The 14,698-nt window shown below is 47.1% G+C and overlaps 1 protein-coding gene across 1 annotated transcript; it reads left to right on the top strand.

Moving 5' to 3' along the window:
• The first annotated feature begins 261 nt into the window (after nucleotides 1–261).
• Nucleotides 262–14,485, top strand: RCN1 (reticulocalbin 1). The gene is made up of 6 exons (XM_050759058.1): nucleotides 262–808; nucleotides 6,161–6,354; nucleotides 7,331–7,509; nucleotides 9,520–9,580; nucleotides 12,226–12,425; nucleotides 13,304–14,485. The coding sequence occupies exons 1-6, from the start codon at nucleotides 555–557 to the stop codon at nucleotides 13,409–13,411; spliced, it is 996 nt and encodes a 331-aa protein (XP_050615015.1). The 5' UTR covers nucleotides 262–554; the 3' UTR covers nucleotides 13,412–14,485.
• Nucleotides 14,486–14,698: the final 213 nt, after the last annotated feature.

The raw sequence follows: 14,698 nt of genomic DNA, 5'->3' as shown, positions 1-14,698 counted from the left end.
AATGGGGTTAAACTGGGTTTGAGAGCACATTTTAGAGCAGGGTCTAGGGCTCAGTTGGAAGTTGAGGAGGGGCAGCGCCTCCTTCCTTACAGTTTTCCGGAACTGTAGGAAGTCAGAGGGAATTTTATCCTGAACATCTGTTGCTTGACAAAGAACTTCTTCCCAGTCCTCCTCCGAGCTCTCCAGTCCCCAGCGCAGTTCGCCCGGGCCCGCCCCTAGCAACGAGATCGCGGGGAGGGGCCGAGGCGAAACATTAGCCCCGCGCCCACCACCCCGGCTGGCGACGTGGCTCCGCGGCCCCGGCCTCCCCCGGCAGCACAGCGACCAATGGGCGCGTGAGCGGGACCGCCCGCAGCTTCCCAGCCCGAGGCCCCGACGCGCCCCTCTGCTCCGGCTCGGGGCGGGCACTGGCGGAGGGACTGGGCCGTCCCCTCCTCCGCGCCGGCCCCGGCCCCAGCCCCGCCGCCGTCGCCGCGCTCCAAGCCCCCATTCCCGAGCTGCCGCTGTTGTCGCTTGCTCAGCGCCTCCCTCCCGGCCGCCCTCTCCTCCGGACGATGGCGCGCGGTGGCCGTGGCCGCCGCCTGGGGTTCGCCCTGGGACTGCTGCTGGCGCTGGTGCTGGCGCCGCGGGTTCTGCGGGCCAAGCCCACGGTGCGCAAGGAGCGCGTGGTGCGGCCCGATTCGGAGCTGGGCGAGCGGCCCCCTGAGGACAACCAGAGCTTCCAGTACGACCACGAGGCCTTCCTGGGCAAGGAGGACTCCAAGACCTTCGACCAGCTCACCCCGGACGAGAGCAAGGAGAGGCTGGGGTGAGGCCGCGGCCAGGTCCCCCCGGGGGGCGGCGCAGGTGTCCAGGGGCTGTTTGGGCGGGAGCCACGCGGGATACCACCGCCAAAGCGAAAGCGAAATCGCGCGCGCGGCCCCGAGAGCGGGGGCCTGCCCGACTCGGCGCCGGGGCTCAGGCTGAGTTGCCGGAGGGCCCCGGGACCCCAGCGTGGAGATCGCCGCCGCGCCCCGGCCTGGGTGGTTTCTCGCGGGGAGGCGAGAACGTGGCAGCGGCCGCAGTAGCCAGGACGGCGAGGGCCCGCCCCCTCCCCCGGGTTGCATCAGAAGGGAAGGGAGAGAGTGCACAAAAGAAGAGTTTGTCCACAGTGGCCTGTTAGTGACATGAGTTCCTCCCTACCCTCTCGCAGTTTCTCTCTGATCCCCCACTTCCGGCGAGAAGGGCTTGAGACACTCGCTAAGAAGGTCTCAGGGATGAACATGAATGGATAAAAGATGAAGGGGCAGGCGAGTGACAGGCTTGCTTCCTAGTCTCGGCCAGGTGGTCTTGCCTTTTGCCTAATCGCCCTGTAAATCTATCGTAAGGAGGCTGGGCGCGGTGGCTCACTCCTGTAATCCCAGCACTTTGAGAGGCCGAGGCGGAGGGATCACCTGAGGTCAGGGGTTCGAGACCAGCCTGACCAACATAGGGAAACCCCGTCTCTACTAAAAATACAAAAATTAGCCGGGCGTCGTGGCACACGCCTGTAATCCCAGCTACTTGGGAGGCTGAGGCAGGAGAATCGCTTGAATCCGGGAGGTGGAGGTAGCAGTGAACCGAGATTGTGCCACTGCACTCCAGCCGAGGCTAGAGTGAGACTCCATCTCAAAAATAATAAAAAATAAAATAAAATCTAGTGTAGGGATACAAAAATCCGGGGACACGCAGTTTCCGATTGGCAACACGAAGGAGCAGGAATGGAAACGGGTGGCCTGAAACGTTTCTGTTGGCAGCAGATGTCTGCATAAGCACTCAGTTCTTTGGCAACTGATTTGTTGGGGGCAAAAAGCTGGAGGGTGCTCTTGGTGGTGGAGGATTTTCACTTGGGCTGTTAAAGGCAGTTGAGTCAGGAACCAAACCCGGGAAACAAAACTTTGGCACATTTCAGTACACCCTCCCCGGGTCCCCCTGAGGAGACACTTGGGCATTGTGCGGAGATATCTGCTGGTCCTTGCTCAGAGGACCCAGCAGGCAGCCTGGTCCCAGATGGAGGCAGGGCTGGGGAAGAAACCAGCAGTCCTGCGCACTGGGCACCAGGTCTCAGATCTCCGTGAACCTGATTCCTGGGGGTGGAGGATCTTCACGTTCTGCCACATGAAAGAGAACACAGCCATCCCTGTGCTCCTGGGGCCCTCCAAAGGCCAAAGTGTTTCATTGGAATATGAGGATAAATTATACCTATTGTGTAGGTGCACCATCTGCCTGCTCTGATAACAAGACCTTTGAACTTCAAAGTCACCTCCAAACAATTACCTTTTATCTTGCACAGTACTTTCTCTTCTCGGTTAGGACTTAACAATGGGGGCCATTGATGAGTTCAGTCAATTGTATTGCTTTGAGGCACTTGGAGACTGATTTATTCTGGAGCCCTGAGTGGTAGCCACATTGTCACTGGAGAGGAGGCAGGGAGAGGTTTTGGGATTTGGAAAACTTTATAAGGTGTGGTCCTACAGCTTCCAGTTAATGCCTTCATCATGACAGTTCAGCCTAGTAGTGAGAACAAGTGATGGTGGAGTTGGTCTGGATTTGATCCTTGTATCAACACCTTGACTTCATTCATTTATTCATGCAACAAACATTTGAATGGCTACTGTGTACCAGGCCCCAGTTTAGACAACTGGAAGATACAAAGATGAAACCTTATGCTCTAGGCATCAAAGTGCTTATAAGCAAATGTGGAGGAGAGAAGCACAAACTAGCCATTATGCACAATTGCTGCAATGATGGCCTATAAAACCTATGGTGAGCACATCCAGGAGAAGGAGCCACCAGGGCTGCAGGTTAGAGAGAGGGGATTAGGGCTGTCACCTGATCAGTTTGTAGGATGACTTGGAGGTTGCCAGGTGTACAGCAGGGGAAGGCCTTCCTGAAGAGAAAACAGCCCATTTCTAAAGGGTTTGAAAAGTGTTCTGCGGCCTGAGGGGTGGTGAGTCTGCAAAGGGGCAGGGAAGGGAAATGAGAGGTGGGAATGGAGGGGAAACCAAGGACAGAGCAGGAAGGACCTTGGTGAGATGGAGATATGTTATCCTGTATGTTGTCAAAATGTCATAATCCCCAAAATTCATTGGGAAAGTCAGGCTGGCAGGAGGCAGTACGCAAAGAACATAATCGAGGTATAGACTAGACCAGTGGCAGGGGAGAGGGGGTAAATGCCAAAGGGGCTTGGTCTCTCCGGATTCCAGGAGGCGATGTATCTATACACCAGTGGGAGGTAGAACTGGCAGCTCTTGCTCTTGACTCAGCAAGGGGGAGAGGAGGGAGGTAGGAATCAAGGGGACATCTGGGTCTCTGGCCTGAGCCACCAGATGGGTGATGGATGCACCATTCGCTTGTAGGTTAAATCTGGAGTAGAGGCGGGGTAGGAGGTGCTGGAAATTATGGGTCCAGTTTGGGATGGGGCTGCGTGTGAGAAGCTGCCCCTCTGTCCACAGCTTGTTTTAGTGGTCCCCTCCATGATTGGGCTGAGGAGGAATGAGTGTGGCTGGATCTAGGCAACTTTGTCACCATTACCTGTCAGTCCTGAAAATGTGACAGCTCTAAGGCCCCTAAAGACACCTGGGCCAGAGGTTTGCAGAGTGGGAACCCGTAGGCTGCATGCATTCACAAATATGCCACACAGTGTAAATTACTTGCCCACATTTAAAGTTTGAATGATTTCACATACAGACCCCCATATCTGGCTTCTCTTGACACCTTTATTCCCATGTGTCAGTCATCCTCTGCAGCAGAGTTGGTCAGCACTGTTTGGTGGCTAGCAGGGTATCTCCAAGTGGCCATAGGTCCCATTGAGAGGTTTAGCTCATTCTGTTACCTGTTGGTGTTGAGTTGGCGATGGAGTTGGTCTGGGTTTGCTCCGTGTATCAACACCTTGATTTCATTAATTTATTCATGCAACAAACATTTGAATGGCTTCTGTGTAGCAGCTACCACCCACCACTGATTTAGATTATTGTCTTTAGTGAGGAAAGGCATGCATTCTCTCCTTTATTCCACACAACATTCCTTGTGAAGTAGGTGTTCAGTTTACAGATGGAGAAACTCAGAGAGTCAATACACTTGCCCAAGATCATGCAGATAATGGGGACCAGAGGCAGGACGGGGATCCAGGTGTTCTGATGGAAGTGCTGGGCTTCATCTCCACCCTAGCTGCCTTTCCCAGGATCTCACTTGAGATTGTTAAAGAGAAGGTTAAGATCTTATTTATTCTTACAACAAATATTTATTGAGTACTTACTATGTGTCAGGCTATGTCCTAGATGTTTATTTGGCATAGACTAGATGCTGTCCTTTCCACAAAAGAGGATTGTAGAGTCTGATGTCGTTAGCCTGAGATTCTGTTTCCCAGTTGGCTTTGGGTAACCCGTTGGCATGTCTCCACTGTGTCCCCAGGATTGGAGCAATGCTTGGCACATACCTGGGCTCAACACTGCACAATGTTAAAATAATTCTGCTGTGTCTCACTATGATTTCCTGGGGGAAGAAGCCTGAAGACGCTTGAAGTTTAGTGTTTTAGTCTTTTTTTTTTTTAAGACACATTCTTGATTTGTTGCCCAGGCTATGAGGCACAGCAGTGCAATCATAGCTCACTGCAGCCTCGACCTCCTGGGCTCAGGCAGTCCTCCCACCTCAGCCTCCTGAGTAGTTGGGGCTACAGGCATGTGTCACCATGCCTGGCTAATTTTTAAATTTTTTGTGGTGTCAGGATCTCACTATGTTGCCCAGGCTGCTCTCAAACTCTTGGCCTTCTACCTCAGTCCTCCCACCTCAGCCTTCTGAAGCATTGGGATCACAGGTCCAGCCTATCTTTTAGGAATGAGGTCTGTTAAACGTGCAAATGAAGGGGCACTTTCAAGCTGTTAGTGATGTTTACACCTTCCTGAGAAAGAGGAGCTTGGGCTCTTGGGTTCAGGTAGGAGGTGGAGACATTGATTATTCACTCCTCCCCGTCTCATGTACACCCTCCCTGCACCTAAAAAAAAAGTTACAGGAGATTTTCTCTGTCAAACTACTGATGAATTTGTTTCCCACTTTTTATTAATCAAAGCTTAATTGCCAATCAGAAGGTCTGTTGAAAAGTAAGAAAGTTTTGCCACTGAAGCTGATAGAATTCCAGCCCCAAATAACGAAATCTAGAGTTAGCCTGTATGACCTCCTCCCAGGTAAATGGACTACAAGGGTGAAACTTCTTTAAACACTGGGAATAGCTTGGGGGTGTTTTTGAAGTTCCCTACCGGAATGCTGTCCTGGTTTGGGACCCTCTGATCTAGAGAAGACAAAAGTGAGTTCCCAGCCTGAAGTTTGCTCTGGGCTAGCATTTAGGGTACCTCAGTGGAGTTCAGTGGGAAGTTCCTGAAACCCAGGCCAGCCGTGGAGCTGGTATAGGAGTCTTTACCCTAAGAGCAAAGGGTTTAAGGTTCCTAGAGCGGATCAGCTGGTCAAGTTTCGTGAGTAGATTCCATGATGTCAAGGCTCCTTCAGCCCTGACATTTGTGCTGTGTCCACCATCTGGTGTCTTCTTGCTTTAAGTGTCAAGTTTTTGCGTCCACTGTGGTGGGATTTAAAAAAACAAAACAAAACCCACTTATCTTTTGATTTACATACAATTTTCCACTTTTTGCATTGAACCTAAGCCAGAAGACACGAATTCTCACCCCAGTTTTGCCAAATACTGGTTGTGTAATCTTAGAAAAGTTATTCCATTTCTCTGGGCCTCAGTTTCCATTACTCCAAAATGAGGGTGTTGGACTACAGCAGGGAAGATTAATAGGTTTCATCTTACAGATCAGCTCTGATGCATTGGTAGTGGCCATCACCAGAGCACAGTGCTGAGAATTCTGAGAGCACCTCTAGTTTTATCAGGACAGAGGGGTACAATCCATTAGCGGTGTCTGCCATCGGCACTGGTCGGGGGAAAGCACATCAACCGTGAAAGCATAAACTTGAAGATTCCTTCCAGCCTCGTTAGATCATTGATTCTGTTGTAGTTGTTTGTGCATTTTAGATTGTGCAGGTGTTTGATCTTTTGCTGGACCAGCATCACACAAAGCCTTAATAATAGCCTTGTGCATGTGTGTGGGTTTCTTTCCTTTTTCTTTTTTTTTTTTTTTTTGTACTGCAGAAAGATTGTTGATCGAATCGACAATGATGGGGATGGCTTTGTCACTACTGAGGAGCTGAAAACCTGGATCAAACGGGTGCAGAAAAGATACATCTTCGATAATGTCGCCAAAGTCTGGAAGGATTATGATAGGGACAAGGATGATAAAATTTCCTGGGAAGAATACAAACAAGCCACCTATGGTTACTACCTGGGTAAGAGGTGCTGCAGGAGCGATGACACAGCGGGGGCCCGGGTCACAAGCTTTTTGTAGACTCTCTCCTCTCTCATCGTATCCACTCCCTTCAGGGAGATGTCACAGCCTCCTAAGTAGAACATGCTTGTATAACACCCTCCTCTGCAAACTCGGAATGTACTGAGTTCCTTACACTGAGTGAAGTTACAGGTGGGAGGGAAGGACCATGAGGGCTAATAAAAAAAATCCCTTAGATTGCGACCCCATCTCAACTTCATCTCAGAGGCACACACGGAGAAGAAAGCAGAAGGGAAGTGTGTCTGTGGTACACTTTCAAAATGCTGCCTAATTCCAGATAGCAAGGATTGAGCGGGCCGGAGCAGTCAGGAAAGGCTTCCTGGTATGGGTGGTTTGGAAACTGGGGCCTTGGAGAATGGATTTATATTTGGAGAAGGTGGGTCAACTGGAGGGGCAAAGATGCAGCAATGTATGCAGTAATGGAGAATGAAGAAGTGAGATTACAGAGGTACGGGGTGCGGACCTGCTGGGTGCATGGTGAGGATGGCCAAGAAACAGGCCTGAGGAGAACCAAAGATGCACGCACGCGGCCAGAATCGGGGAGATCTTGAAAGCCAGGCACGGTGTTGAGACAAGATGTTTTGGGTACCGAAGAACCTCTGTATGTTCTAGATCAAAGAATGAGATGATGAAAGCAGAGTTCTGCAAAGAGAAGTATGGCAGTGATATAGTCTAAAGCCCGCGCTCTTAACCACTTGCAATAATTCCCCTAATATGCCCTGAGGCCTAGATTACAGGGTGGCTTGAGGGAACTGATATTAGAGGCATTCTGACATAAAATGTTTTAAAGAACTCAGTAGGTTGGGACCTTTTTTCCCTGTGTGTACCATTTGAGCATGAAGGATGAGTGATCTGGCAGGAAACGCCTTTCTTGGCAGCACAGTTGAAAAACGTTTCTGCATATATACATCCTGCAGGAAACCCCGCGGAGTTTCATGATTCTTCAGATCATCACACCTTTAAAAAGATGCTGCCACGTGACGAGAGAAGATTCAAAGCTGCGGACCTCGATGGTGATCTGACAGCTACACGGGAGGAGTTCACTGCCTTTCTGCATCCTGAAGAGTTTGAACACATGAAGGAAATTGTGGTTTTGGTAAGATAAGTGAAGGGCCTGGGCTGGGAAAAGACCAGGGAGAAAACTGCCTCCAAATCTTGTCTCTTCCAAAGAGAGAACATTTTTCAGCCTGAAGGGAATTGGAGAAGGATTCCAAAGTAGAGTTTGTTGGAATACCTGTCTACCCAGTAAATTAGTCAAGTCAGGCTGGCTGCTGTAACAAATAGCCCCCAGTTATAGCCATTTAACACTAGCAAAGTTTGTTCCAGTCAGATGGACCTCCCAGGCTGTTCTCTGAGCACAATTGGGTACCCAGTTCTCCTCTAAGCACTCCTGCTTGTGCTCTGCCATCTTGTAGCTTCAAAGTCATCCTGGCAACACCCAACTGGCTGACAAAGGAAAAGAGAGGAAATGAGAAGATAGAGTCTTTGTTTACTGTTCTGCCCAGGGAATGACACATCCCCTTCTCTTATGTTACACTGGTCCCTCCTAGATATGAAGAGGCTGGGAAATACAGTTTAGATATGTGCCTAGAAAGAGCAAATAGGGGCCAGGCACAGTGGCTCATGCCTGTAATCCCAGCACTTTGGGAGGCCGAGGAGGCGGATCATGAGGTCAGGAGTTTAAAACCAGCCTGGCCCACATGGTGAAACTCTGTCTCTACTAAAGATAGAAAAGAAATTAGCTGGGCATGGTGGCACGCGGCTGTAATCCCAGCTACTCGGGAGACTGAGGCAGGAGAATCGCTTGAACCCGGGAGGCAGAGGTTGCAGCGAGCCGAGATCGTGCCATTGCACTCCAGCCTGGGCGACAGGGTGAGACTCCGTCTCAAAAAAAAAAAAAAGGAAAGAGCAAATGGCTTAAGTGAGCAACTAGCTAGTCTCTGCCCCATTTTTCAGTTTTAAGGGACTTGGGAAAAGACTCAGAAATGGAATGAATTGGATTGTTAAAACTGTGTGGAAATGTAAAGTAAAAATTATGGCTGGAAGGGATGCTACCCTTAGGGGGTAGGTCTTTGGAGGGTGGGTGGATCAGGCCCTAGGCTTTGAGGAGTGACTCTGCTTGTAAGGCCTCAGAATGTGGTTGCTTTCCATAGTGTCTTGTTGGGTCCCAAATATCTTCATTTTCCATGACAATTAAATAAATGCCATCACCTGTTTTGCTGGGCAGATGCACCAAGCCAGTTCCAACTGTTTCAATCCTGGGAAACAGATGGCTAGAGCTTTTGTTTACACGAGCTGTAGATGGTTTTAGTTATCCAGGTGGTGGAAGGGTCCGCTCATGCTTCATCCTCGTGATCGCCATGACTGTAAGGACTGGGCGGTGGCTCCAAGAATCATTCCTCTACCACTCACCATCCATGTAGTGATAGCTAATGTGGCAGAGGACAGTGCAGGTGGGGAATGATCCACAGTGGATGATGAGCCTTTGAGAGTGGCTCTCTGCTCTCAGGTTTTCTCTTTGGTTTGGCCCAGGATGCCTCTGAGTTGCTGTGCCAATGAACAGTAAACTCATTTAATTATTGACCCAATCCAAAAAATGTAAATAAGGGGTCAAGTATACTAAATACAGAGCATAATACATTAAAAAATCAGTTATACTTTTATTTTTGAGTTGACCACTGTTTCACATTTCTCTGACACCAACTCAGTATTCATAGTCCTGTTAGCACTGGAGTCTATTCTTGAGGTCATGTAATCCAGTGGTTCTCAAACTGGTTTTCTCGCATGTTCCCCAGTGGGTGTTTTGGTTGGATGGTGGAGTTGGTTGGCCTGGCAGGGCCTGATATCATCAGAGTACCTCTGGGGTTACAGGTACATCTTGCTTTGAAGAAAGTGTTCTGCTCTTGAAATTGGGGTGGGGGATTAGGAACAGAAACTATTGCCTGTTTTTTACAAATAAGAAACTAGTTCCCAGGGAAGTAAGGAGATGAGCCAGAAGTCACCAAGCATTCAGCCGTAAAAGCTGGATAAAGGAGGACAATAGAATTCTCAGACTTCCTTAGAGCACATGGCCATCTTGCATTCTGTTTCACCCTTTGCTTCCTAGGAAACTCTGGAGGACATCGACAAGAACGGGGATGGGTTTGTGGATCAGGATGAGTATATTGGTGAGTGCTGACCTAGAGTCTTGCTCAGCTTCCCGACTGGGCCACATGCCCCCCCACCCACACGTCTGGCTACTTTCCCCAGACGTCTCTTTTAGCAACAGCTGCAAGTCTATAAGTCACTCCTGTGAACTTCCAGCCTGCTTGTCCCATCAACCCTAGTGGTGTAGTATCAGGGAAGTATTATTAGACCTTATTCAGTGGAAAAGGCTGGCCCTACACAAGGCTGGCCGACAGTTGGCCCCAGGCCTCTGAGAGGTGCCCTTCGTCACACTGCCTGGTTTTACCTTTGCAAAAGGGCATTGGAGACCCCATAGATTTACAGTGAAGATAGAAGAGACACTGTCAGGGCAAAAACTCTAAAACTGGACGAGGTCAATGGGGCCTAAAAGCTCTGAGTAGATGCAGCTGTGATTAACAGAACTGTTTATGTGTCTGAGCTCTTTGCAGAAAGGCATTCTTCTTAGAGAGATAAATGTTTTACAGAGTGCACAATTGCCCAATAATATTGTCATTTTGTGCCCCTCGTTTCCCATCCTTCGGTTGGGAGTCCCATAGAGTCAAATTAATATATTTGGGTCTGAACCCACCATTGCTGTTTAGAGCGCTTCCTGGTAGCTCCAAATCCCCCCAGCCCAACCCCTGCTGGAAAGGACCAGAGCAGGCAACAAGAGCAATTCCATTTGATCCTTACCACCTGCTATGGCACATGGCTCCAGCTGCAGGCTCCCTTCTCATGGCAGCTCTTTTCCCAAGTCTCGATAAAGTAAAAGCTGGAAAATCATTTTATTTAAGTGTTGACCTATGACAAGAGGAATGAAATATGTATAATTTTTGTACAGATTTTTAATCGAAGCCATTAATTACCTTTAAATGTAAAAACCAGAGCCCGAGTTGCTGTCTGTCTCTGGTTTTGTGGTTGTATTACTTTGCCACCCCAGACACAAGAACAAGTGCCTTCAGCAATGAAGAGCAGAGTTTCCTCTAATCATTAGAAATTATGTTTGATCATGAGCTGAACACTGTTCCTTGTGTGTCATTGGTAACAGACAACGTAGCTCTCGCCACAGTAATTAAAGTGATGTTGGTGGCACTACCCTGATAGAATGACATATGCTGACAACTCCCTCATCAGAGGAAGCAGTAGTGCCTTCCTCTTGCTGGGTCCACATGCGAGGTCACGTTCAGAGGCGCAGACCTCTCACCATGGCACTGGGGATGAAATGAGACTGACAGCAAAGACTGCATGGTTAAAACAAACAATGTAGTGCTTTTGATTGAAAGTGTGTGCTCTGCCCAGCCCTCCGGAACTGTACATTGAAGGGGTGCAAAGTCAGGGGCAGAACTCTTTGAGTGGCTTTGCCTAGAAGCAGCATCCCATTCTTTACACTGAATAGAGAGAGGGAGGTGGAGGCGTTGCGCTTGAAAATCGAATACCTAGTGACTCACAGGCAGAGGAACCCAATGTATTGATTCGTCATTTCACTTCTTGGGGAGGCGACAAGTGGAAAGTGGGTGGTGGGGGGTGTAGTAGGAAGGGCACTGGAATTAGGAGCCCTAGCTTCTCAACCAATTAGCTGTGTGACCCTGGGATAATCATGTAATGGCTTTAAACCTCAGCTTCCTCATCTGTAAAATGGGAAAAAAAAGTTAGCCCATTCTTGCAGGATTCGATGAAGCTTGAATTAGCTAATACATATTAAACTCTTTCTCAAAAACAATGTAGACATGTCAGTTAGGGGTCTACCTTGTAGTCAAGGGTCTTGTCTCTTTTTTTCCTTCTCTTACAACCTGCTCCCTTCACCACCTGACATTTCCAAGCTCTGCTTCCATTACAGAGAAACTGCCTGCAGAGTATCTCTCTTTTCCAAGAGCTACTGACACACACACAATGCAAAAACGTTTCCTTTTTCTTTTCCTTGCCATTTTGTAAAATGGGGATAATGACCCATCTTGTAGAATTGTTATGAGAATGAAATAAAATGACAAGTGAAAGCCCTTTGGAAATGATATAAACAATAGTACTAAACACAGTGGCTGAGACTCTGGGTTGAAAGCAGAGTGGCCATGTTCCTGTGCAGCCTCCAGCTCATATGAGCTGTGGGTCATTGGGTAAGACTTTACCTCATTGTTTTCATCTGTAAAATGGGAATTATAACAGCACTCACTTCGTAAGGTTGTTGTGTGAAAATCAAATGAAAAATGTCTGTAGAGCACTTTATACAGTATCTGGACCACAGTGTTCACTGTTAGTCATTATTATTAGTTTTCGCTTATGTAGTGCCAGTTTGGATTGTAGAGGGCTTTTACGTCAAAATGGCACATTTGATCATAATAGCCCCGTGATTTATAAATTATCGTTTCCATTTTACAGACAAGGAAACTTCAGGCTCAGTCACTGAACTAAGTCAAAAGCCGGGATTTATCTTTCGGCTTCTAAACTCGGTTCTTTCTACTCCACCACGTGGCCTTCATCATGAATAAATTATTGCATCGTTATCCCCAAGAAACTGCCTACCAGCTGTTTGAGTTAGGTCTCTGGATTGGTCATCGCCTTTCCTAAAGCTCAGGAGGTCAAGTTTTTTTGCGGGGAGGGGCGATTTACCTTCCCACTTTCCTTTGTAACCAACAACAACCTTCCCTTCTAGCGGATATGTTTTCCCACGAGGAGAATGGCCCTGAGCCAGACTGGGTTTTATCAGAACGGGAGCAGTTTAACGAATTCCGGGATCTGAACAAGGACGGGAAGTTGGACAAAGATGAGATTCGCCACTGGATCCTCCCTCAAGATTATGATCATGCACAGGCTGAGGCCAGGCATCTGGTATATGAGTCAGACAAAAACAAGGTATTTCCCATTCTTCTGGAATCACTGATTGAAGGGAGACAGTTTACATAAGATTGGTTTGGTTTTTTTTCTCGGCGATAGCGTTGACCCATGTCACCATGTCTTTATTGACTTTTCCTTCTTGTGGAGGCCTGTAAACTTGAGCTAATACCATGATAACCCACAGTAAAGTTATTAGGCCCGAACTTTCCTGGAAAGTCAGCTATGAGCCACAGACTTACATTAAGTCACATTTGCTAGGACTGCAGAACTTTGTGGGCAGGACACGATTTAAGAAGTATACCCCGTGTTGCCCTAGAATCAGCTTATTTTTCCATTCATTGTCACCAAATATTTATCAAACATCTGTGATGTGTCAGGAACAAGGAAGCCCATCCCATTAAAGCCCAGACATCCTCAGGCAAGCTCAGGTTTCTGGCTTTAATGCCTAGTACTTAGGTATCTATTGATAAACATTCAAATAAACAAATCAAGAAATTTAGAAAAATTTCCTGCCTATTCCCTGCTTTGCTGATTGCCCCCAAATTCTCAGGTTATGCCAATAGTCAGGTTAGGCAGTGAGGCCATAAGAGGGAAGTGGCATTCTTGAGGGCCTATTTTGGGAAGACCAACACTGCTTGTGGACACGAATGGATTCTAGCTTCTGAATTACTCAGGGACTTCCCTGACGCATGTTAGCACAGTTTTTATAGCAAAAGGCTGTTCCAATTTGGAGTTTTGCAGTGCAGTCATGGTAGATGAAGGAGGTGCCCAGTAGCTTCTGAATTACTAAATATAGTATTTTAAACATTGCAAATCAATGAAATGACATGAACATCATGCTAAACTAGTACAGTTATCAGAGCTTCCGTGACAGAGCTCTTTCATCTCTTCTATAGGATGAGAAGCTAACTAAAGAGGAAATATTGGAGAATTGGAACATGTTCGTTGGAAGCCAAGCTACCAATTATGGGGAAGATCTCACAAAAAATCATGATGAGCTTTGATAGACGCTCACCAGAATATGGCAGACTGTCATAGGCATTCTGTTATTGTCTTGGATTGTTGCTACAATTGTCTAATTTACAGCAGTTGTGTTCCCACAAAAAGCAAGTTTGTACCTCGGATTGGGGTATAAAAATTGTTTTTCGCTCAGTATTTACTGGAAAATGGACATCACTATTCTTTCAGTAAGATTTCTCTCAAAACACATGAAAACCTTGGTAAATTGCAGTTCTCTCTGGGGATATCTTGGTACAACATGACTTTTTAAAAGTTTTGTTTTTTTTTTCCCCCCATTAAAACTTAAAGGGGAAGAAAACTTGAAAAACCCCTGTTCTTCAGAAGTTGAGTGGGTTGGGGGAGGCAGTGATACGAAGTGACTGCTATGTATTTTCACTACCAGATTTTTTTATATTTGCCACTGTTAAATAGTTGGAAAGGGGAAATTCTGATTAAGCAAAAGTGGTATCATCCTAGGTAAGCTTATTTCAGAACAAGTCTAATATTTCAGATTCTTTCTTCTCGACTTTATACTCTGAGCTGTTCCTTACTGTAAGTGGTGTGTATGAAACCTCCATGCATTTTCCAGTGTGAATCTGCTAATATGCACAATAAATCCATGTCTTTGTTTGTTTTTCTATTAAAAAGCAATCAAGAAAGATAATGTGAAAAAAGAAAGGAATTTAGAGGTAGGGAAAAGATGAATGTCAGACATTTGAAAAACTATAGTAAAATGATGAACAATAAATATACTTGAGAAAACTTTCTTGATATGCCAGTGAGGTAGGCCTGATCTTTGAAATAGTGAATAGGAATACAATGCATTTCCTCAATGATCACTGATTAGAATGAGGTGGTGGGATCCTTGGGAAGCCAAACAGAGCGGAGTTCTGGATCATGTCCCATCCAGTCCAGTGAATCCACGACCCTCGGACCTGTCCCCACAGAACAGCTTATACCATGGAATGAGGACAAGGTGATATTCTGAGCTGTGGACTGAACTGGCAGACACAACCTGTACAGATTGAAATTTCACCTTGTAAGGAGAAAGTGAATGAAATAAAGGATCCCCCTGAGGATTCTCTACTGTGTCCTGTGGTGTTTGACTTCACAGATGCTATTTGTGACATTATTATTCGTATAGTATAGAACGGTGGGGTTGGATTCCGTGAATAAGATTATAAAGGTTCTGTTTTTTTTATCCAGTTACTAGAATGTTCAGAATAGACTCGTATTTACTAATTTAATAATATGCTTAATGCCCTTTCTTCTGTAGGTCATTTTAACTATAA

The sequence above is a fragment of the Macaca thibetana genome, chromosome 14 (assembly GCF_024542745.1).
Source record: "Macaca thibetana thibetana isolate TM-01 chromosome 14, ASM2454274v1, whole genome shotgun sequence".
In the NCBI taxonomy this organism is placed as follows: Eukaryota; Metazoa; Chordata; class Mammalia; order Primates; family Cercopithecidae; genus Macaca; species Macaca thibetana.
Note: the sequence above shows the minus strand (reverse complement) of the source record. Positions and strands in the feature narration are given on the sequence as shown.

Bases quoted from the DNA above. Each gene is read 5' to 3' on its own strand.
- RCN1 (XM_050759058.1), top strand. From the start codon at position 555: ATGGCGCGCGGTGGCCGTGGCCGCCGCCTGGGGTTCGCCCTGGGACTG. The intron at 7,510-9,519 runs GTAAGATAAGTG...TTTGCTTCCTAG, and splicing joins TGAAGGAAATTGTGGTTTTG to GAAACTCTGGAGGACATCGA. The intron at 12,426-13,303 runs GTATTTCCCATT...TCTCTTCTATAG, and splicing joins ATGAGTCAGACAAAAACAAG to GATGAGAAGCTAACTAAAGA.